Consider the following 24,199-nt stretch of genomic DNA (forward strand, 5'->3'; position numbering starts at 1 on the left):
TCTATGGTGAACTCGACTTCTCTGTCTACTGGTAGTCTGCGTAGCTCATCCGAAAATACATCTAGAAAGTCTCGGACTACCGGAATCTCTTGAATACAATTCTTTTTCTTGGGTTTGCCTAGTTAGAGAAAATAGCAAGGTTAAGACACTTGATAAGTAAAAAAATTTGTCATCAAGTAATAAGTACTAAATGATTTTATTCATTTGTAAATGGCTCCCCATTAGGAGGATTGAATACAACATTTTTGCTAAAATAATCTATGGTGGCATGATATGCCGCTAACCAATTCATCCCTAAAATTACATCAAAATTCCCTATGTTTAATTCTATCAGGTCTACACTCAGTTTCCTATTTGCTATCTTTACGGCACAAGCCTTGTAGACAACTTCTCCTAACAATGTTGCACTCCCAACAGTAGATACAATTAACATCGAATCAAGTTTATCAAGTAATACATTAAATTTGGATGCAAAAATAGGTGAAATAAATGAATGCGATGCACTAGTGTCAAATAAAACATGAGCAAAATGGTTACAGATAATGTACATACCATGTACTACGTCCGGGTCAGCATCGGCATCCTGCTGGGTGAGGTTATAAACCCTGCCCTGGATAGGACGTCTTCCCTGATTCTGGTTCCTTAAGCACTCTTTCGCATAGTGTTGGGCACTACCACATATGCGACAAGTGTTGTTGAGGTGGTAACATGGTCGGTCCCCGTGATCTCTGCCGTAATACTGACAGATCTTACCACGTCCTGCCATTGGAGCCTGAGGAGGAGCTTGGATCACTGGTCTGGGCCTTTTGTTCGGTTGGACATACGCAGTAGGTGCTGGTCTGCGGAGTGGAGCTGAGGGTCGGTGGTTCCCTACTGGCCGAGGGAGGGTGTGGAGGCTCCTCTCAACTAACTGTATCTTGGCTAGGACAGCTGAGTATGTCTTGAGCTCCAGTACAAATAAATGTTGCTTAATCTCTGGGCGGAGGCCCCACTGGAACCTCCTAACCTTCCTGCCCTCGTCCATCAACGTCTCAGGGGAGTATCGGCCCAACTCTAAGAACTTACGGGCATATTCTGACACCGTCATGTTCCCCTGGACCAACTGGACAAACTCTATCTCCTTCAGGTGTCGGATGTGCTCTGGAAGGTATTCTGAATTGAAGGCTGCTAAGAACTGTTCCCAAGTGATTAGAACAGGCATGGTGGTCTGCTTGAGTTCCCACCAGCGGTCTGCTTTTCCCACTAGCATGTAGGTAGCAAGAGTGACCCTCTATTCGGGAGCCACTCTTAAGGTCCTGAAAGCTTTCTCCATCTCCGCCAACCAGTACTAGGCATCTTCAAAAGAGGATTCCCCTACAAAAATGGATGGGTTCAGTCTCATGTACCTCTCTACATAGCTTAGGTCTATCATGGAAGGAGCTAAGTCCCGTGGAAGAGGAACTGGGACAGACTAAGGATAAACTGGGGGACCCTGTGCTGGTACTTGCTGGTATGGTGGGGGCACCAGATTATACTGTGGTGGTGTCGGGCAATACTGTGGCTGGAGCACCGGATTATACTGCGGTGGTGGCACCGGGTGGTATTGTGGAGGAGCAGGCTCGTACCGGGGTGGCTCGGGATTTTCTTGCTGCAGTGGTGGCTCAACTTGTGGCAGCGGGGGATGGTCGGGTAGTTCCATTCTCCCCTCTCGACCCTGCTGGGCAGCAATGAGCCTCTCCAGCATCTCAAATATTCTGTTAACGTCCTCCCGAAGCGAACCATCCCGAACTGCTCGGTTTAGTGGGGGTCTTCCTCTTCTCATTTCTCTGCACCTGCATTTCACAAGGAAAGGTTTAGTAATGATTCATTAGTTTGGTGTTTATCTAAGTATCATTGTGTAAGGGATGAGTCCGAGGAACGCAGCTCTGATACCAACTGTAACGATCCCATAAATTTAAAAAGGAAATGCATATAAAGAATATAAGTGCAAAAGCGAAATAAAAGGTTCTGGTTAATATCCCTTACACAATAACTTAAACGTACTAACAATACCGAAAATAAGTCCTCTAAAGGAAAATACTGAAAATGAAAGACTATAAAAGAAACTAATGGACATCTAGGTATCTACTCGCCGTCTTCTTATAGATTGGGCTCGGGAACCAAGTCCTCTTGATCTGGAATGGTTAAGTAAGGAATGAGCTATACTACCCCAGTAAAGACATCACACTATATCACTATCACAAAAGTAAAGGTTGGTAGAAAACCAAAAACAACCAAGTTTCAAGTGAATTTATTTATCAATAATCAAACTATTTACCGTCTACTTACCTCGGTGAAATTTATAAAAACGACCCATGAAAATAATAACATCATAGATATCATAAGTTCATACATAATCTGTAACATAGTACATGTCATACTTTTATATTTCAATCATCAAATAACAGTTGCTCCTTTTTATCAGCCTACTAGTATCCGTGGGGATCCATAGCGGTCCCCGCTACACGTGAACCATTCCTTTAATAAACTTAATTTCCAGGGCTGTCCCCATACCCCATTCGGTATGGGCGCCAAATAATAAACTTCAATACCCCGTCCTGTATGAGGGTTAAGCGGGTCGTCCCCATATCCCGTCCGGTATGAGCGCCAAAATATTTAAAATCTTCATACCCCGTTCAGATGAGACAACGTTCCCGGTAGGGTTCCTTATGGACCCGGTCTGTCCATCATCTCCCAGGATATCTAGTGAGGCTGTCAACTTATCCATTTACCAAATTCACACCCATTTCCTGTTTTTTCTTAGTTTTTCGTTTCTGACATAAACATGAATACTAAAGCAATTAACGAGCATCCAACAAGGCAAACATATTATTAGATTCACAAAATCAGACCGAAATGAAGTAAACAGTGATTTATGCATTCAAAATCATAGAATAAATAAAACAGATACCATAATGCATTTAAACTGTAAAATAAACCAAACATGAATTGACAGAGAAATATGTCAAGTTCGGCTCCATTAGCAACTGTAATTAATTATACATATCTACTCAATTTGTACAAAATATAATTTTATCATTTATTCAGACTTTAATCCCATGATAGAAAATAGGGTGAGGGGTCCTTACCTGATCTGAAGTCGAAAACCGGATTTTGCACTGCGCCTACGAGTAGTCCCTGGGTTTCTTGAATTTTTCTCTGGGAACTGAAACGCACTTACGGTACCTACACATGTCCCAAATAACTCAAAAATCAGACCCAATGCCTATTCGACCAATTTTGGAACTCCGGCACGGCGGCTCCTCCGGTGCGGCGGCTCCTTCGGCTCGAGTCGCGATTTGGTGTTTTGCTCTGGTCAACCTGTAGAGGAATGAACGGTGGTCACAATGGTGTAAAAATTACATCGAACAGGAATCGAGAAGGGCCTTATCGGAGGCAAAAACTGAGAAAACCCGCGGCGGCGTTTTTCGGCCATTTTGCCAGTGTTTTAGCTCCGATTTAGCCACAGGTGGGTTTAGAATCGAATTCTGAGCCAAGAGGAGAATTTTTATCTCGTTTGGCGGCTGAAAAGTGCTCTGGTGCAGCGGCGGGTGGCGGCGATCGGCTCTCTAGCGGCTGACCTGTCTTCTCCGGCGAGGGCTCTGGCGGCTAGGGTTAGGTTTTTGGTTTGGATGAGATTATTTATAACCTTCCACTTTTAATCTGAGCCGTCCATTGTGATTTAATCTTGACCGTTCGATCGCGATTAAATAGGAAATGAATCTGAGCCGTTCATCGCGATGCAATCTGGTTCGTTCGTGCTCGATTCAATCTGGGCTGTCCGTGTGCGTGCAATATGGGTCGTCTGTACGCGTTTTTTTTATCTAGGTCGTCCGTGAGCGTGGGAACGGATCTCAACCGTTCGATCGCGCGCATGCAGATCGCCCACGTGGCTCCCTTCCGCGTGGTCTCCCGTGTCAGCATCTCTGCCACGCGGCGCGTTCTGGTTGGTCGGGGCTACTGACCGCGCAACTAACATGGCGCAATTCTTCTAAATTGCGTTTTGACCCTCTGATTTTCAAATTTTCTTTTAAAAATACCCATAGAACGTAAATTTTCACTCATTTTTCTCAAAATTATTTTCAATTAAATTTCTAAAATAATTTTACCTATTTTTATTATATTTATTACTATTATTTCTATTTAATATAAATTAAAGTAATTTAAAATAAATTAAATTCTATTAACACTTAATTATATTTATTTAGAATTAATTAAAAATAATACAATAAAATAATAATAATAATAATAATAAAATAAATTTTTTTTTTGGGTGTTACAATTAAGCATTCGAATTTCAATAATATTTTGTAATTTATTTAAAAATAATTTATTTTTAATACGTGAAATCTATATTTATATATCAAATGCTTATGAAGTCATGTACCAGAAAAGGTAAGGATATGTAACCAATCCTGAATTTCAGTTCCTGCACCTTGTCTTTTCTCAGAAAAATGACGCATATACACTGAGTTATTTTGAGCCAGTAGATTCATGTTCCGACCATAATGTTTTAACTCTTACTCTCGTCTTCTCTGAGTGGCTGATGAAGAGTGATCCTTTTATTTAAGGAAAAAAGGAAATTAAATTATTAATTAATTTTAACAGATTGAGAATTTGAGTTGTATTATGCTCTAATTTGTATAGTTATTTAGAGTTTTTTATTAATTTATCATAATGTGATAATTAATGTATTAATTTACGTAATATATATGTATATGTGGGACCATAGTTTACAAATTGCCACAACTACCCCAGCAAGCAACTTACATTACGGGACTACGTCAGCAAAGTAACCCGTAACGCAGACATTTATAACGTCGTGCAGAGAAAACATCATCTGTTTAATTAGCCCGCACATCCATTACTACTCTAAACAGTTTCTTTGCGTATAGCTTTTTTTTTTTTTTTTTTTTGAAAAAATAATTTTTTTATATATAAAATTTTATATTTAATTAAAAAAATATATTTTAAATTCTGACAAATTTAGTAAATTTAAATTGCATTATTTTAAATATAAAATGCATTATCTTAAAGTCACTGAATCCCCCACCAACTTTTTGCAACCTCTTTCTCAACTAGACATCACTTTACTCCTAATTAGAAGCTTTCTATATTTCTATTTTTTAATATGATCATCAATATATCATTTTAGTCTCTTTTTTTTTTAAATTTAAAAATTAAACTAAGGAATTTCCTTCAATAATCTATATATATTGTGGGTTAAAATTAATTTTTAATAATTTTTTTAAAAAATACCCGTATATAAATATAATTGAAATTTTTATTTCTGAAATATTACTTACAAAAAATAAATTAAATTAGTCACAATAACAGATTCATATATTATCATCTCTCTTGCGCAGATCCCATGATTCCAATCCCAAATTTTGCTCAGAATTTCACATGGCCCGACCCGAAAGCAAACACATTGCGTCTACCTATAAATACCCAGCAACCAACCCGACACATTTCTTCCCTCATCAAACAAAATTCTCGAGGTTGAAGAAAATGGCCGCCATTGTCATGATAATACCCAGAGTTTGTCTCCTTTTTCTCGCCTTTATAGTTTCTCTGGAAGCTAATTCCGCTGCTGCTGACGCTCCGCCATGGGGATTCGTTCAAACAAGAAGCACCGAGTTCTTGATCAACGGTTCTCCTTTCCTCTTCAATGGCTTCAACTCGTACTGGCTGATGAATGTCGCTTCGCAGCCCACTGAGAGGTTTAAAATCACCGACGTCTTTGGCCAGGCTGCCGCCGTCGGCCTCAACGTCTGCCGGACATGGGCCTTCAATGACGGAGCCGACCACGCTCTGCAAATCTCCCCCGGAGTTTACAGCGAACCCGTCTTTCAGGTTTAATTTCTTTCCTTCTTTCTTTTAATTTCTTCACAAGCAGGGCCAACTCGTACAGCTATAGTTGTAACCTCATATTTTTGGTCACGTCACGTTCTTCTTATTTGAGCTGAGAAAGTTGCACTAGCATTAAATTATTAGTCTTAAGAATTCAGCTAGTAAGGACGTTTTCATTTATAAGGTAGGTACGTACATGGTTTCATCCTTTTTTTTTTTTTTTTTTTTTTTTTGTTGGGTAAATGTTGTTTAGATCATTATTGTGAATTCCTTAAATTTGAAGTGATTTTGATTAGTTAAAGAACATTAAATTTAACATATTAAAAATGTTATATTTAAAAAATATTTTATTATCTTATAATTAATATATATATTACATAATTAATAAATATATAAATTTACTTTTTTAAAAAAAATAAAACTTTTTTTAGAGAAACTAGTAATCAAGCCTTTGTTCTGTAAACCCAGTGTTTAAAAATTATATTCATCAAGCAGGCCAAGTTATAAACATATATGGCTGCCACCTTACTTTTTTTTTTTTTTTGGTCATGTCACAATCTTTTCATTTTGAGCTTAGCAAAATTTTGTTTTATTACATTATGATGCTTAATAATTGAGAAGCTCTGATTTATTTACATACATGTTCACGTGTTTACATTTGTCTTTTTGGGTAAGGTTTTGAAGGTTATCGTTGTGAATTTCTTATTTTTGAAGTGATTTTGATTAGATAGAAAGAAACTTAATTTTCGTTACCTTTTCTCCATTTCAAAATACTGGTTAAATAAAGAAAAAATAAATAAATACTAGTCACATTATTTACAACCTTTTTTTTTTTCGTTTTTGTTGAATAAATAAAATAGTAAATTAAATTTTTGTTAAAATATTTTGTTCGTTTAATAATATAATAAATTTGTTGATACTTAATTTAATTTTATAAATTTATTAAATTAAATATTATTATATAAATAAAATATAAAAATATTAATCAAGACTTTACAATTTATTTGCATGGAGAAAGTTAATAGAATTTTTTACGTGTTATTGACAATTTGTATTCAGAAACTTAATTGTCTATTGTCAATCCATAAACATGTAATCTAAAAATGTAATTGTCAAGTAGATATTTCTGATTAAGGGATTGTTGCTGTATAATAATTAAATTAAATTAATCAAATAAAATTTCTTAATTAATTATTTATATTTTAGAAAAATCAACCCATCAAGTACTTCATTTTGGCGCAAGAGAAGTTAACTACATCACTTATAATTGGTAATTATATATACATATATTCTCTAAATATTAAAAATATGCCAACACAATATTTCACTTAAAAAAATTCTCATCGGTTAATTCAAGGTTTTCTTTTTTGGGCTTGTTTAAATCAGGCCCTTGATTTTGTGATTGCTGAGGCTAGAAAATTCGGGATTAGGATGATATTGACCTTGACTAACAACTACCGTGACTACGGAGGAAGACCACAGTATGTGGCATGGGCTAAAGCTGCCGGCGTGGCCGTTAACGGCGACGATGATTTTTACACTAACGCCGTCATCAAAGGTTATTACAAAAACCATGTCGAGGTACGAATTAACTAATTTCAATTAATATTCTTAATTTCAATTAATTATGATTAATTAATTAATTAATTAGAAATTTTCTTATACATGCGGCCCCACAGAAAGTGCTGACACGTGTCAATACAGTAACTGGAGTTGCTTATAAAGATGACCCCACGATCATGGCATGGGAGCTGATGAACGAGCCACGTTGCCAATCTGATTGCTCTGGCAACACCATCAACGTATGCTAATTAGTTAAATTATTTCGTCTACTGATATATGTTTTCATTAATGATTTTATAAGAATCATATTAAATTGACGTCGCCGGCAGAGATGGGTGCAAGAAACGGCGTCGTTCTTGAAATCCACAGACAGCAAGCACTTGTTGAGCGTAGGCATGGAAGGCTTCTATGGCGATTCTTTTCCGGACAGAAAGCAGTTTAATCCTGGTTACCAAGTTGGCACAGATTTTATAAGAAATCATCTTATCAAGGAGATTGATTTCACTACAATCCACGCCTATCCTGATATATGGTGTGCTACTATATATGTGTGTGCGTGTGCGTATGTATGTATGTATGTATCTATACGGAAATAGTATATAATCATTAAATGATCGTAACAGGCTATCGGGGCAAAACGAGGGAACACAAGCGTTGTTCATGCAGAGGTGGATGTCGAGTCACTGGACCGACTCGAGGACAGTACTAAGGAAGCCAATGGTTTTGGCTGAGTTTGGGAAATCAAGGAAAGACCCAGGATACAGTGTGAGTGGAAGAGACTCGTTTATGAACTCAGTGTATGATACCATCTACAACATGGCTAGAAATGGAGGAGGAATGGGTGGTGGGTTGATCTGGCAAATCATGGACCAAGGAATGGAATCGTACTACGATGGGTATGAGATAGTTTTATCGCAGGAGCCATCAACAAGCTCTGCGATGGCCCAGCAGTCCAGCAAAATGACTGCTCTTGAGCACTCGTGATGACTCACTGCGCCCACACGGGTACTGAGTGTTGTCATTACTTACAAGTTTTGAAAACTGAAGTGGGTATGATTAGGAATTTACTACACGGACATTGTTGAATAGTAGCAGGAGTAGTTTCGCTTTTGCATTTTTGCTACTTTAATTTAGTTAGGTTTAGCTTTAGTTTTTTGCTTGTAAGCAGTTTTTAAAATTTATAAGTTGCTTTCCTGCAGATCAATAATACTTCATGATGTTTTTTTTTTCTTCAAATTTAATCTTTGGGTTTTTTTTTTTTTTTTTTAATTTTAAATCTTTTGGTTATTACACCCTAATATCTGTTTTTTTAAGAATTTTTATTCATTTAATTTTAAATATTTACTTTTTGGTGCTAAGAAACTCTCAACATATAGAAATATGCTTTAAAATGCTAATGGTTTATGTAACATATAGACTTTAATCTCGGAATCTCAAGATCTATTATTGGCAAGAAAACATATCTAATCTTTTATCAAAAAAGAAAAAAAGAACAAGAATATTTAGTTCTATAATAAGGCATATTCATTCTCCCTTATTATTTTCCAAATCCAAGCACTGGGACTGTTTTTGCATCCACTATAACAGTATTGTGATTAAGATCAAAATGTCAAGAAACCTTAATAGGAAAACAATAAACAAGATGATCTACATTTTCTAATAAGAAAAATAAATGTGCAAATATCAAAATCCAAAGTAAGCTACAAAAAACTGATATACCAAACTGCTATATCACCAAACATTCCATCTCCCCGCTGAGAGCCAAGGTACCTCCGCATAAACAATATGAACGACGAATTTGTGAAATTCACACAACTTTAACAAAATTCAGCAGTCTGTACAGCATCGTTGATGTCCAAAGTTGCACAAAGAACAAAGAATTCCATTGCTTCAACTCTGCCATTATAACAGATCTAAGAGAGGTGGTTGTTGAGATGAAGGTTTAGCCTGAGTAGATCTTGACGTTGATTTGCTTCCTCTCCCTCTCCCCCTGCCTCTACCCACGGCTGTTAATGGAGGGGGAGCAAGTTTTGGTGCGATCTGCTCATTCTTGCTAGAACCCAGTATAGATTTGAGATCTGTTGATTGCGGATCATTAAATAGTGAACCTGATGCTGAAATCCCCTGATTCTGTTTCAAGAATCCAATAGAGTTCTGAGGATTAAGGCTCCCGCCATTTAAACTGCTGGAGTTGAGAGCTGAATCCCCTTGATTTGGTCTTAACGGAACAGATGAAGCACTGTTAAAACCCCAATTAACGTTGCTGTCATTTTGGAAGCTACTAATAATTTTTGGCATACTTGTGCTCAAACCTGATGAGTTGCTAGCCATGGTTAGCGCCACACTTCCATTGTTGAAAGTTCCTGAACCACTTGAAGAATTACCAGGCCTTGGGGGCCAATTAGCGAAAGGATCTAAATCATCAAAACTTGAAGTGGGTGATGTCCCTACATTCAATTGTTTGTTGCCATTGCTCAACTCAGAGGAAGCACTATACGAGCTTCGAGGAGGCCATTCTATATCAACTGCAGGGCATGACACTGGTGTTGACTGATTAGATAAGGCAGGTACGGTGGAAAGCTGCTGCTGTGTGGAAGTAGATTGACTTGATTGATTACTAAAATCAAAGTGAACAGTCGAAGTTTTAGTAGACGACTGGTGCAAAGCCCCAGGCCCCTTAATTGTGGGACCCCAGTCCTCATCCCATGCTGGGCTACTCTTTGATGCAGTCCCACTGGTTTTGCTCGAGACCTGAGACTGAAGGCCATTTGCAAAAGAAGCCTGTTTTGTCTCTGGAGCTCCACAATCAGTTACAGTAACTCCTCTGTTTTCCTCTATTTTTCTGTATCAAAACCATATAAGAAAAGAAACTTTGGAATAAAAAACAAATTACAGAAAACAAAGGTCAGAGGGACTATGATGCAGGTGGGTTTGGAAGGTGATTGGAGAGAGAGGTAATTGCTGCAATACACAATGAAATACCTGAGGATATCCTTGACAAAGGACATGTATTTCGCAAATTGCTGGACATTCAATTGTTGGGCATTGAGAAGAGGTACAAGTTGGGGAAGGACATGCTCTGCTACAAATTCAACTCCATACTGACAGATCGATTGAGCAGAAGAAAAGTAAGCTGTGATTTCATGCACAAAACACCTTACACACTCCAGCACAGAGAAACTCTCTAATGAAAAGCAGATTCTTTACTTACCTGCTTGAGAATTGAGTTTGCAACCCCAAGGGTGCACATAAGGGTAGGCGCAGAACGGTCAACCGCCGTACACCTTTGAATGGTTTGCAAGATATCTAAAACAGCATGTTTGTCAAGCATGGGAATTAAATCTCCCAAGCATAGCAGAGCATTGACTCTCACCTGCCAAAAAAAGGGAAATTACTTGTGTCAAATATTTAAATCAAATAAAATATTTAGATCAACCAAATGATCTAAACAATCAAAGCATGTATTACTTACACCAGATATGAAAGGTTATGCTTTAAACCTGAATTTGAATGACATTTCAACAGGACAAAAATATGGGGACAATCTTTTATTAGCCTTTGTCCTCTTTTTCTCATATAGTTGGGGTTTGAACTTTATATGAGTTTCAGAGAAATAAGAAATTCTTATGACGGTCTACAAAATCAACATTTCTTTTCTAGTTTATAATCATTAAAAACATATAGTTCTATTTTTTTTCTATTTCTCTCTCAAATGAAACTTGTAGGTTCTAGTTGATCAAAACATAAAAGATTGAACGAATGTGCAAAATCTAAGTTAAAGCAAGAACGTTAGAGCTGCTTCTTACGTTATATTTGGGCTATAAATCAAATCACACTTTGACTATATATATATATATATATACACACACACTTTTAGGTTCTAGTTTATTAAACATAAAATTGAATGAATGTGCAATATCCAAGTTAAAGCAACAACATTTATATCTGCTTCTTATGTTAGATTTATGCTAAATCAAATAATTCTATATGTATATACACGAGAGCTATGTGAGCACAAATAAGTTTCTCATTCACCATAAAACATTTTGAGCTGGTACTGATCAATGTGTGAAGAAACTGATTCTTTCACCCTTTTAGTATTTTCCTTCTCCAGAGAAATTGAATTTAGTTGTCTTTTCCTGGAGGAGATCTAAAACAGGCTTCTTGCTACTTCCTATGGTACCACGAAAGTAAGTTGGACAATGAAATGTATGCTCATCAAACTTTAAACTTTTTACAAGGACAAGCATTTTTAAACAACAAGGCTCATGCATCAACAGATCTGGCAAAACCAAGCTGTAGTAATTGCTAAGTTACATAGCAAACTCATAATTGGTACAGAACTGGATTCCATGGTAAATTAGTGCATTATCTCAAAGAGTGAAAAGACAGGTTTTCTAGTTTGGTAGAATGAGTCTAGTAGTCATACCACCCCGTCTGGCAATCATGAATAAATTAGAACATTTCAAAGATCAGATGTAACATTCATCAGAAATGTTATGAGAGACCAGACTTGTGCAGATGTACAGAAAGCCACCCTATATCTTATGCTGGCTGAATGAATATGATCTCAAGAGGTTCACTGTGAATTATAACAATGTAACAGCTACTAGTCATGACTCTTGAATTAGATGATTTTGGTGTCAAAGACTAACTCAACTTCCATTTCATCCAATGCCTAGACAAACCAAGAAGGAACCTACACTGATCAAATTTCTGAGAGAGAAGTACAAAGGATATTCTCCAACACATCTTTTATTTTCTTTAAAATACAAAATGGGACAGGCAGGGCCGTCATGAAGAATAAAAGGTAAATGAACATAGTAACTAAGAAGTAACATAAATGTTCCACCAATGTTGAAATATACATACCGCAGCAATTGTTGTTTTAAGAGCTAAGCCATGAACACGAGGCAAAATTGCTTGTTTCACCAGCTGGAAAAAAATTTTCAAAAAAAAACCATCAGCTCCTTCATTCAACACATAACGAAAAAACTGTTTTCTTTCAACATATGATGTTAGAGCATATCCTAGCACCCTAGGATCACGGTGTGAAGATTTCTTTTGTCTTTGCTAAGCAAAACTTTTAACATCAGAATGGCACCATATGATAGCTGCAATGTTTCAAGTCTTTGTTTATCAAGATATCCAAAAGAAAAATACATTGCGAGAGAGAAAGAGAGAACAGAAAACATATAACAGCATAACCGAACTGTAAATGAAATATTGACAGAACACCAACTATAGCCACAGTCCAAAAATGTGATTTGCAAACTTGAGTTGGAAACGAAAACTCTATTTATTGCCCTTCAAGCAACGTAGGGAAATCAGCTACCTGGCTCAGATTAATTGCCCATGGTTCAAATTACCTCCAACTTCTCGACAGTGAAAACATCGAGAGATAAAAGGACCACGAACTTCTTTAATGAGTTATTATAGTTAGACATTCTGTGTATAGTCATCTCTATAAGCAACCAAGCTGATAGATCGTTAAAACCTCTGGAAAATCACTCGGGAAATTAAAGTTTATCTATGGAGAACTTTAGAACTGACATTGGTTGATTATAAGCACGACTTAACGAAGTAAAATGATAGGAAAACCCCATAAAAGGAACTCTTGCTCATTTGACCTCAGATTTGCATCAAAATTGATAGTAACTAAAAGAAATAGGGCGGTCAGAAACAACAAAATTTTCAGGTGCTCAATTGACCGATTCTAGCAGTTAGAATGTAATTTAAAACATAAGTTACTAATCAACAGGCAAGTACTTGATTCCCAGATTTCCAAGTGGAGACCACCAGCTAAATCAACAAAGGGCTTCATATGATTGGGAAAGAACTACACATGTTTAACAAATTCCCATCATTGGACAGGCAATCAGAGCCAAACGCAGCACAACATTCATTTATATTCTAAAACTGAATGCAGAATGAACTATAAACAACTAATATACCATAAAACTTCCTATTCTTATTTCATTTTTGGGTATTACCAGAAGATAAAAAAGTAAAAGAAAACATGCATAAGAAAGCAACAGGAAATTACCTGGCCATCAAGTTGCTTAGCAAGGGATACAGATCTTTTTAGAACTTCCTCTTGTATGCGGGGATCATTATCATCGTAAGCCCGAACCAGCAAAGGGAGCATAGAAGACACTAGTTGCTCTGAACTTGTCTATAACAATGGCATAGACTCAGAAGATTAAGATTTTCAATAATAAAGAAAGACAATTAAAAAAAATATATGGCCAAGAAGAGATCTGAGTGGACAAAACTTTCATGTCAATTACAATGTAAACATCTGCTAAGGGAATTGGTTTATTAAGCATTAAGACAGATTCCTGCCATGTAAAAGAAGAAAAGGATCTATATATTTTGTGTGCCTGACTAACTTAATAATGATTATGACATCAGGCTTCCTTGGTATATGAAGGAAGAAATTTTCACGATAATCACTAATCTGGTCATGTATTATAAATCAATAGATCCACTGTAACTGACAAACTCCTAATAGAATAGAAATACTGATCAGTACACTGCTAGCACTTCATTCTTTTAACCCTCACGATAACCGTTCATCTCCATATTTGCATCAATGACCAAACAATTTGTAAGTCGTCTACAGCTGTACAGCATTAACTTCATTATTCCATTTAAAAACAGGCAAAAATACAGCAATAAATGAATCACCAAGGCAGTCCTCCTTCTTCTACCAAGACTTAGGGGACCTGACTAACATTTTGACTAACTTAAAAATCCCACTTCTATTGCATCTGGGTGGAACTCTCTTGGAAACTTGTTAATACATTGCTCTTTTCTTGCCGAAAATATAAATGAAGCACCAAGGGTGTGCCATCCACATGCAACAAGGATTTCTCCTATTCTTTGTCAACCACATATTTCAGAAGATAGACAAGAAGATTAGACTAAAAGGCCGACCTGACTAACATTTTGACTAACTTAAAAAATCTCTTCTATTGCATCTGGGTGGAACTCTCTTGGAAACTTGTTAATACATTGCTCTTTTCTTGCCGAAAAGATAAATGAAGCACCAAGGGTGTGCCATCCACATGCAACAAGGGTTTCTCCTATTCTTTGTCAACCACATATTTCAGAAGATAGACAAGAAGATTAGACTAAAAGGCCCTTTCGGCTTCACTACCTATATAAATTCCGGACCAAGTAGAGATTCCACTTAGCATTGAGTTATTACCTTGTTGGAGAACCACAAAAGGAGTAGTTGTCCACCTTGGCTGCCTCTTACATATATAACAACCATTCGTCAATGGTGTATCTCTCCCCTTCATAAGTCTTTGTCTTGAAAAAGAACAAAGTGTTCACAAGGGTTGACCAAGGTGGTACCGTGCATGCATAAAAACAAAAAGTAATTGCAGAAAAGAAGATGAAAAAGATCTATAATATCTTCCTCAAGTTATCTGGTTGAAGCACCAACAAGATGGTTACACCTCAGCTACTCCTTTACCTAAACAATACCCTTTTTAAAAAAATAAACCTAAACAGTATCACTACTTCTCATAATTGAAACTTAGAAGAGAACACACCCCCCGTCGGCCCCCCAGTATCCCCATCTCAACCAATTGGCCATTCATTACAATATTTTAAGACTCAAGAACTCCATATCAAATTTGTCTTTCTTCTTGGACCTCCAAACTCCCCATGTCCTCAATGTTCACGCTCACTAGACATCTATATAACTTCCTAAGATTTAGATACTCCACTTTTCAAATATTCACTTTGCTTACTTTTTTAAGGCACCAAAATTGTATACAAACAGAAATAGAAGATTTTGAAATTGGGAAGCAAATACTTTGTAGCGTCTCATTTTACTGTCAGTTACCTTGTTAATAATAAGCTCCGCATGCTTTACAAGTAGTAGTAGTGTATCACCAGCAGCAGTACTCAAGACAGGAACAAGAGCTGGCAATGTTATTAGCTCAAAGTCATTTTTATCCTGCAATATATCTGAAGACATCATTTTCCATTTCAAGACATTGATAAAGGGTAATTGCACCTTCATCTCTCTCTAAAAACCGATTATTACACGCACATCATCCTTCATTTTGCATGTTATAAGCAAGAAATCAGTACATTCACGGAAAATAGTCCATCTTATCAAAATGTACATCTACATAAAAATTTTTATGATGCAGTCCTTAGAGCTACAAGTATTAGCCTGTAAGTCAAACTAAAAATATATATATACAAAATGAGAGGGAGAATAAAAAACTATACTATTTGAAAAAAAAAGAAATGAAAAGGACAGCATGCCATACTTGATTTTAAAGATGATCCAGCATTTTCCATGGTTTATTTGTTTTTTTGTATGAGTCACCTTTTTTGTCTTTTCGGAGATGGCTTATAATCCCTCTTTCCTATTCTACATAGTTCTTTTTTTATGGAAAAAAAAATTGATGCAGCACTATTATTCATCAAAGGTTAAAAATACTGATGACCATTAATGATATCCCCTCTGTAGACAAGTTGATTGCTGGTATGGAAAACAATACCTGAGATTCTGCTATTGTTAAAACCATGGGCAGAATCATAGGTTGCATTACCAAATTCCTTAGTTCTGCACAAAGAGGTGGAAGTACCTGCATGATGAAAAAAATATGATTCATCTAACTAATTCATACTACAAAAAATGGAGCAGACAAATTTGTTGGATCACTACTATCTTGACAATAAGCTTAGTGAACCAGAGATGACAACAATTTAAAAGTGCAGCATGTTGATCAAGCAATGCCTATATCCTACCATCTGCACAGAACGCATCATTTATTGCAGTTGAAACAAGTCCTTTTTTTTTATCCACAACTAAAAGCATTGAGAAATTACAAAAAGACAGGTGGGTGCAAAAGGTGGTTTATCACTGCTCTGTCGTTTCATTGTTTTCATTAGCCAAACTTTGTCAAAAACCATGGTATATATGTTCTATCAATATTTAAGTAGAATTATACAAGAACAACCTTATACCGCAATACACGGGAATCAAAATCTTTCCACATATCTGATAATGCTTTTAAGAATTCAGACTTCTGCATATTATCTCTTTCCTGCAATAAAACAAGATGTATAACATGAGAGAATATCATATCCACCAGTGTACTTTAAGTTTCCTGAAAAAATATGCCCATTATTTGTAAAAGCATGTTAGGACAAATTAAATGCAAATGCATACAAGCATGTGGTCGAGGAAGCGGAGAGCACGCAATCTAGTGTCATTGCGGAAAAATGAAGATCCTGCAAAGAAAAAATGTTTTTTTAACCAAATAATAGACCTTAATATATGGAATAAGGGCAAAAGTCCTGCAACAATAGCCAAACCATACACGTACAAACTTGAGTTTGGTTCAACATAGAATAGTAGTAAAATCACAATATAAATGGGATAAACTCTTTAATGAAAACAGCACTCTAATTTTAAGTCAATTTCATATCCAATTTAAGTTAGTTATTTTTGTAGTTAGAGGACCTTATTAATACTTTGATTAAACCGTAAATTTCTTGTGCATGTGTCTGGCATCCCCTTGCTGCCATTATTAATACTAAACTATACCCTTGATATTTCGAAAAAAGTTAGTTAATTTTGTTATCCCTTCTTGACAAGTAGGAACATAAATTCATCATCAAATATCAAGTTACAACCAAATTTTACATACCAAATAATAAGATTTAGGAATAGGATGAGAATAAAATGAACTTGAAGCAAACTCAAGTTAATTCCATGACACCGATCTCAAATGCAGATAATCCAAAATTGATTGATATAACAATCGTTAAAAGTGATAGACATTAACAGGCCTACAACGGGAAGCTCCTCACCTCATCAAGAGACAACATCCTGAAAGATACATTGTTATCTAAAACATTATTATCATCCAATGATGAGTTCATGAATCATAAAGCACTGGATGTTTGGTGTTGATGAATGATATTGTGGAGTCTAGGGATTCAGGGAGGCAAACACATTGTTCATATGGGAAAAGAAGACTACAAAGAGGAAAGAAAGACACGCACGCTTTTAAAAGGTTAGGACTTTTTAAGTATTCTATACATGCTCCATCATCTTCCATGATCAGTAACCTTCACTTCTTTATTGATTAAAAGAACCATAACAAAATGAAGAAGATATAAATGGTCTATCAGGCTTTAATCTTTTACCCGTAAAGTCCATTGCCGTGGGCCTGAAAGATTCATTCACTGAGAGCATCCTTTGTAAGTCAGGTACCAGTTCCGAAGGTATCGAGGAGAAAGCGTCATTTGATAAATAATTCAGGGTATTCATGTACTGCAGGAAAGACACAAAAATTATTTATTGAAAAAAAGTGAAAATCATATCCTTATTCTCTACAAGCCTATAGGCTTCAGACAAAAAGTCATTTTGCACATGAAGAATTCTTCTCACTGTTTTATCTTGTGCTTAACCTTTGCTGAAATACACAGCTCATTTGATAATGCTCATTATAAGACTACCTTAAAATCTCCAAATTTTGGGGCCTTTGTGATTAAATTGCGAAGTAAAAGTTACCTCAAAAACCAATAACCAACTCCAAAGTAAATGCATTCTATTAACTCAGGGATATTTCTTTTGTGTCTTTCGATGAAAATCAGGGTGTATTTGGTTTGTAATATATTGGAAGGATATCCCAAGTTGGAGCAAGAAAAGAACAAGCTTTAAATTACCAAATTCCCCCATCTATTATACTAATTAAGTTTTTATTCTGAATTAAATAAAGTTACAATTTTAAAAATAACAATAATCTATTGGAATTTCAAAATAACTACAAAAAAAATAAAACTAAAACTATTATAATAAATAAAATTTCTAGCATCATTAAGAAAATATAATAAACAAGTTGTTCACACCCTAAAATGTTGGTTTCTAGACTAAGGACGGTAGCATAGTGACACCAAGCCAAAGACGTAGGTATTGCAACTTCGGCATCCCAGCCAGCCAGAAGCACCAATGCCACCTGGTAAGAGCCACTGCCACCCCAACCAAGGTGCCTACAACGGAGGAACAGATACAAGATGCTCTAGAGTTGGGTCATCATTGCCCGCATGAAACCAGAGTCAAGAAGCTCTAGAGTCTTCATACTAAAGATACCTACACTCTAACGACCACTTGCATCACAAACTCAGGGTTTTGCTCCATCCTGCTGTATTCCTACTCCAAAGGTATCCGATGACATTAGCCAAGATAGATATGGTGAAAATCACTACATCAAACCCAAAACAACAAGATTTGGTCAGAACCTTCTACAACCAGAACAGTCCTTCAGTGGGGTCTGGCAGTGGCATGATAGCAGTTCAGTGCTGCTTTGGCTATACTTTTCGTTTCCTCGTCATTATCCTGTTACTGACATTCATTGCACAAACTTCATCATCACTGACACTATCTACACAGCTTCAACCATCACTGTATTGTTGAAGAAGTCTATCTATTCAATCTATTTTGATTTGTTTGTATGGTGGGATTTATTCTGGTTTATGTGTGTCAAATTTCACTGCTAATTTGCTGGGATATCTAATCAAATTAATTTTTTGTCTTGGAAAGCTTCTGTTGACCTGAGCTTGAGCTTTCATTTTTTATAGGAATTGAGCTTGAACCAAAACAAAGTTCGAGGATAGCTTTGAGCAGAATTCAAACTTCATATATTTCAACTGATTTGAACCCAAGTATCACATATTGGTTTTGATAAATTCATCTAGATCCCCAGGTCCAAATCACCTTCTAAAATCATGGATGGAATTCTCATTAGGTAAAGCTTATGCACAGATGTAACTTCCTGCCACAGAATTGCTCCGGTGATGCTGAACTTTCTGTCCTCTATACTTCTGAATCTTTTTTTTTAACAGAAAAAGGAGATATTATTAAGAGAAAAAGAGAATACACTGAGGGAGGATATGATATGCTCCTACAATCAAAAGAAAACAGAATAAGACTTAGCCTCCCGACCCCTTTCCATGATGACAAAGTCAACCCCCTGAAAACATCATGCACTTCAGCCCATAAAGAAGTCATGCAAATCATCCTCCCCCAAAAAAAACCTGTAGAAATTGACCTCATGTTTGAAGATCCTGGTTTTACACTAACTGAAAAATCCAACACCAGGCTAAAAGGGCACCCCTTCATAACATTCTATGCTCATTATTTTTTAAACAACCCTTCAAATAAGCAGAGAAAAACACCTCAAGAATGGAAGGACAAACCCAATATTTCCTAGAAGTTGCAAACAGCCTCTTTTATATTTACAGAGCCACCTCACAGCAAAAACAAATGACTATTTGTCTCTGATTCTCAAGAATACACCATGCTACTGACAGGAAATAGCCTTATTCAGTCGATATAGAGCTTAATATTCCCAACTTTTTCCTCCAAGGCTACAATGCACATAACCTCAGATGATCACGAGCAGAATTATCACTAAATCCAGCATTTCCTCAAGGCTAAATATGACTTTAAGCCACTAGTCTCTAATATATTGGCCAACGAACTTTATTCTCATCCTTCGTCAAGCCAAGAAAACAATAAGAAAATAGAAAAAATCCCAGATAGACACACAACTCAAGTACACCATGAAGATAATAGAAACGGCACATAAGTCATAAATGCCGTCAGTTTTCGCACAGGTGTCTCATCTTTCTTCCTTTCTGCTAGATAACCAACTATGGTCTTTCTGGTGTTGGGGTCAGGTCAAATAGTATAGATAATATTGGAAAGTTTTCTTTGTGAGATATTAAAAAAATACTGGTGATACAAGAGCCAATTTAGCTTCTTAGAATTGAGAAGCACTTTAGACTAAACTAGAACATTTTTTACATGTCCATGGTATCTGGACCTTCTCCCATGTCTATGTCTACGCAACCATGTTCTGTTGTTAAATCATAACAAGGAATACAAGTCATAGTCCACCCCTCCTTTCATGGTTACAACAGATGCCACACCTCAATCACCAAGTCCCTTAATGTAAATATGAAGAAATATAAATTACCGGAACAATAGGATAAGTAACAACAGAATTTTATCCTCTTATGAGTGAATATATGCACCTCTATATATATAACTAGTGGCATATGAATCTAAAAACTAAATTGAACAAACAAGTTGGTGTTTTTGTTATATTGCTCGATATAAATTAGAGACATCAGTTATAACATCAGAAATTTGACCTTAATGATGTAAGACATAAAGATACAAAGCAGCAAAATGTTAAAGAAAACACTCATCAACTGAAAGTAAGCATATAATTTTGTATTTTCTACATACAGAAAACTTAATATATCTGAGAAGCTTAAATCTTAGTTCAAAGATTACCATCTTGACATTGTTGTGGCAGTCGAACAAAGGCTTTCGAGCAATTAAGTGATAGGCAAGGCATGCAAAACTAAAAATATCTGAAGCAGATCCAGCTGAAGATGCTTTGCTACGGACCAGTTCAGGTGCAGTGTAATTAAGAGATGGTTGAAGTGGCAATACAGAATCCTCAACATCATATTCCTGTGTCATGTCATATTAGAATATAACAGGTACATGTTCTGCACCCTGATAAGGTTGACACTCATACAGCTCAAAGAATAGTTTACAATGCACAGAGAACACAATAGTGTATAGCAAACATATCTCAAAGTTACTGCAAAAACAAACTGCTTTAGCTAATTAAGGCAGAAAATAATTAAGGATATCATCATCTTTCAGAAGCATCCATACAAGAAGCATATTAACAATATATAGTATTCAAGTCAGAAGAGAGATGCATCAAAAATAAAATGGAGAAATGTGGAACCAGTTATACAAAAACCTGTCCCAAAAAAAAAGTAACTCACAGCAAAATGGAAGACTTGTACATTAGCCGAATCGCCTGATTGATCCACCGCAATAGCAAAACTAAATCCACCAAGCTTCCAAGCTCCACTTGAAGTAATTAGGACATTCTGTAAGGACATGTATCATTAGATAAAAACATCCAAACCTGATATCAATGGAAAAATATCTAAATGCAGAAACCAAACCAATAAGGATATCTATATGATCAGAAATGTCAAAGTAAAAGCTAGTCCAGCAATTTCTATTTTCTAGCATGATACAAATAGTGCTTCCTTCAACGAGAACACAGAATTGCCTCAAATATCCAGCAATAATTTGCCAGCAACTCCTTCCCACTGATAAATAAGACCTTATACTTAAACGTGTTTGCTTGAACATTAAAAATAAATATGAAATTCTTTGGACAAAGATGACTAGGTTCTTAGGTTCTATTGAAAGAAATAAACAGGTCTCCAAGATGGCAATGGGTATGAAATGTTTATGATTTTGTTCGTCCTGGCAATCTGTTTTTCCCTTATTTGTCCAGTTAATTTCTCATTCCATGATCACCTAACTCGGCACATCAAATTCTTCAACCAGAAAATTTTCTCTCTCTCCCTCTCTCTTGTTCTTTTTTTATCTTTCCCTCATTAGTTTTATCATATATTCTTTTTCTTTAAATATATGTTTAAAAAACACCAAGGGTTTGCAAATCATACAACAAGCTATTTACAAGTCAAAAATAAACTTTTGCTGGCCCACTTCATCAATCAGATCTCAGTTCAAACCAAAAAGTATGAGTGACTCCTTCTATCTTCAAGTGAATTACTTGCCTTAAATGTTATTCAGTTTTTATGTTTCTATTTAAATTTTGAAACTACAGTATTATGTTTCAAGATTGCTCATATGGCGAGAGAAAAAAAAATTATAACAATATAAAGGACAATAATAATACCAATATTCCCCAGTAGCATCCTTACACCAGCACCATTTATAAAATAGCCATCAAAAGAGAAAATAAACATTCATATGCCTGTATTTCTCTGTGTGTTTATGTGTCTAAACGGAATGTAAATATATAATGACAACCTCAGGTGATATAGCCCGATGAACAAGACGAGCATTGTTATGGAGAAAGTCCAAGGATTCAGAAATTTGAAGTAACCCATGCTTCACCTCCAACAAGCTCATGTCCTGCAAAGCAAAAGCACTCAACGAAGCTACAGATACTATAATATTTACCAAATTGCAAGCAATGACATAAATTCTGATTCCAATCCACACACCCTGATTATATGGTTGTTCTTTAAACACTCATATATCATCTATATAAATGCCTGATAAATACGGAAACTTCATAATCCGGCAAGTTTGAAAATTTTCAGCCTGAAGGCTGCTTTAGTTCAAAATAAAAAGTGCACTCTCCAACACAGAAGTGGAAGGTAGTTAACACTTCATATTCCTATGATCTTCGATGAAATCAGTCCCACCAGATAGACATTTAGAAAGCACTCTAAAATACACAAAACTAGAAAATGAGTAACAATATATAATATAAGACCATGGGATACTGAAAAACCAGAACTCTGAATTTGGTACAGTTAAGAAAGAAAAAAATTTGAATCCAAATAGGCAGCCAAAGAGTAAGTAAGAAAGTTCACTCCTCATTCCCCAGGTAAAGAAAAACTATTTAAAACAAAAACAATATTCCCAAAACAACTACATCTATTCAAATTTTCATCCACAAACGACAGTCACTGTGTGCCACAACCTAAAGTGGCCTTCTTTTATTCACCAAACTGCAAAGCTGCTCTTTTTTATAAATACCCCTAGAGTCAAAATATGTGGCATGTGGAGATTCACTTGATGGAAGAAACAAATAAAGTTCGAATACCTAATGATGGAATCACGAAATTCATCCGGGTATTTCTTAAATTGCAGTGCAATTATCTCATTCAAACGCATATCAAGTAAAGCTCCTAAACCAGTCAAAACTCCAACAAAATTAATAAACTCATTTATCACTAGAACGAAAATTAAAGCCACATTACCGCAACAAATACATACCATTCCCTTTAGCTCCTTAGGCACCTTAGCCACATTTTCAACATTCCCAAGCGCATTAGCCACCGAGGCGAAAAGTGGTTCCGTGACCATCGCCATGGCATTCTTGTTCTCATCAAGCGCCTGCACCACGTGTACCACCCCAGGATGTCTCAGTCTTACCAGCCTCCCGGCATCAGCCCGAATTATATCTAGAAATGAGTCCTCCGCGGCCTTTGAAAGCCCAGCCCGAGCGCGTGCCTCCGACAGAGCCCTTTTATCCAGCACCCACACGCAGACCGTGGGATACTGCTGAGGACGCGTGGAGTCACGCGCCTTGGCCGAGTACAACTTCCAAGCGAGACCGGGACCGGCTGAGCCGATCTGATCGAGGATCTCGTAATCCTGCAAGGGTTTGGGTCCGGTGACCTCCTGCACGGTGGTCTGCACGGTCTTCTCTATAACTGCAGCCGTCTTGGCCAGTGCTTGCGTGAGGGTTTTCATGTTGATGGACATCTTATTCCGCTTGCGTTCAAGTTCTTGCTATCAACAAAGAAAAAATTGACGACTGATGGTGTAATCGAGTATCGACAGATACGAAGACTGACCGTATACGACGCTTTTGCGCGTGAACGAATCTCGAAGAAAGGAGATAACGGAGGGAATCGGAAATTTCGATCCGAAAACGACTGCGTTTCTCTGTTTCTTCTTCTTCTTCTTCTTCTTCTTCGTCTTCTTCTTCCACTTCGTCTTCTCCTCTCTCTCTCTCTCTCTCTCTCTTTCCTCTCTGTTTCTGGCTGTTTTGTTCTTTCCACTCAACTTAAATTCTTCCGGTTGATTTCCTGTTTTCCGTTGGCTAGTTATTTCACATTTTACTTTTTCGTGGTTTAC

General features: G+C 36.5%; 2 protein-coding genes across 2 annotated transcripts; one reads left to right on the forward strand and one right to left on the reverse strand.

Moving 5' to 3' along the window:
* The first annotated feature begins 5,356 nt into the window (after window positions 1–5,356).
* Window positions 5,357–8,663, forward strand: LOC110818822 (mannan endo-1,4-beta-mannosidase 5-like). The gene is made up of 5 exons (XM_022047816.2): window positions 5,357–5,874; window positions 7,258–7,452; window positions 7,551–7,673; window positions 7,764–7,966; window positions 8,058–8,663. Exons 1-5 carry the CDS (start codon window positions 5,425–5,427, stop codon window positions 8,416–8,418), a joined length of 1,332 nt encoding a protein of 443 aa, XP_021903508.2. The 5' UTR covers window positions 5,357–5,424; the 3' UTR covers window positions 8,419–8,663.
* Window positions 8,664–8,935: 272 nt separating this feature from the next.
* LOC110818821 (kinase family with ARM repeat domain-containing protein) lies at window positions 8,936–24,100 on the reverse strand. Its single transcript, XM_088221522.1, has 14 exons — window positions 23,333–24,100; window positions 22,355–22,459; window positions 21,286–21,393; window positions 20,777–20,959; window positions 17,620–17,746; window positions 16,637–16,698; window positions 16,425–16,511; window positions 15,963–16,049; window positions 15,293–15,406; window positions 13,481–13,609; window positions 12,307–12,369; window positions 10,646–10,807; window positions 10,417–10,535; window positions 8,936–10,276 (listed from the first exon to the last, which is right to left on the reverse strand). Exons 1-14 carry the CDS (start codon window positions 23,822–23,824, stop codon window positions 9,337–9,339), a joined length of 2,778 nt encoding a protein of 925 aa, XP_088077648.1. The 5' UTR covers window positions 23,825–24,100; the 3' UTR covers window positions 8,936–9,336.
* Between the last annotated feature and the right edge of the window lie 99 nt (window positions 24,101–24,199).

This window comes from Carica papaya, chromosome 1 (assembly GCF_054855325.1).
Source record: "Carica papaya isolate Zhongbai chromosome 1, ASM5485532v1, whole genome shotgun sequence".
Classification (NCBI taxonomy): Eukaryota; Viridiplantae; Streptophyta; class Magnoliopsida; order Brassicales; family Caricaceae; genus Carica; species Carica papaya.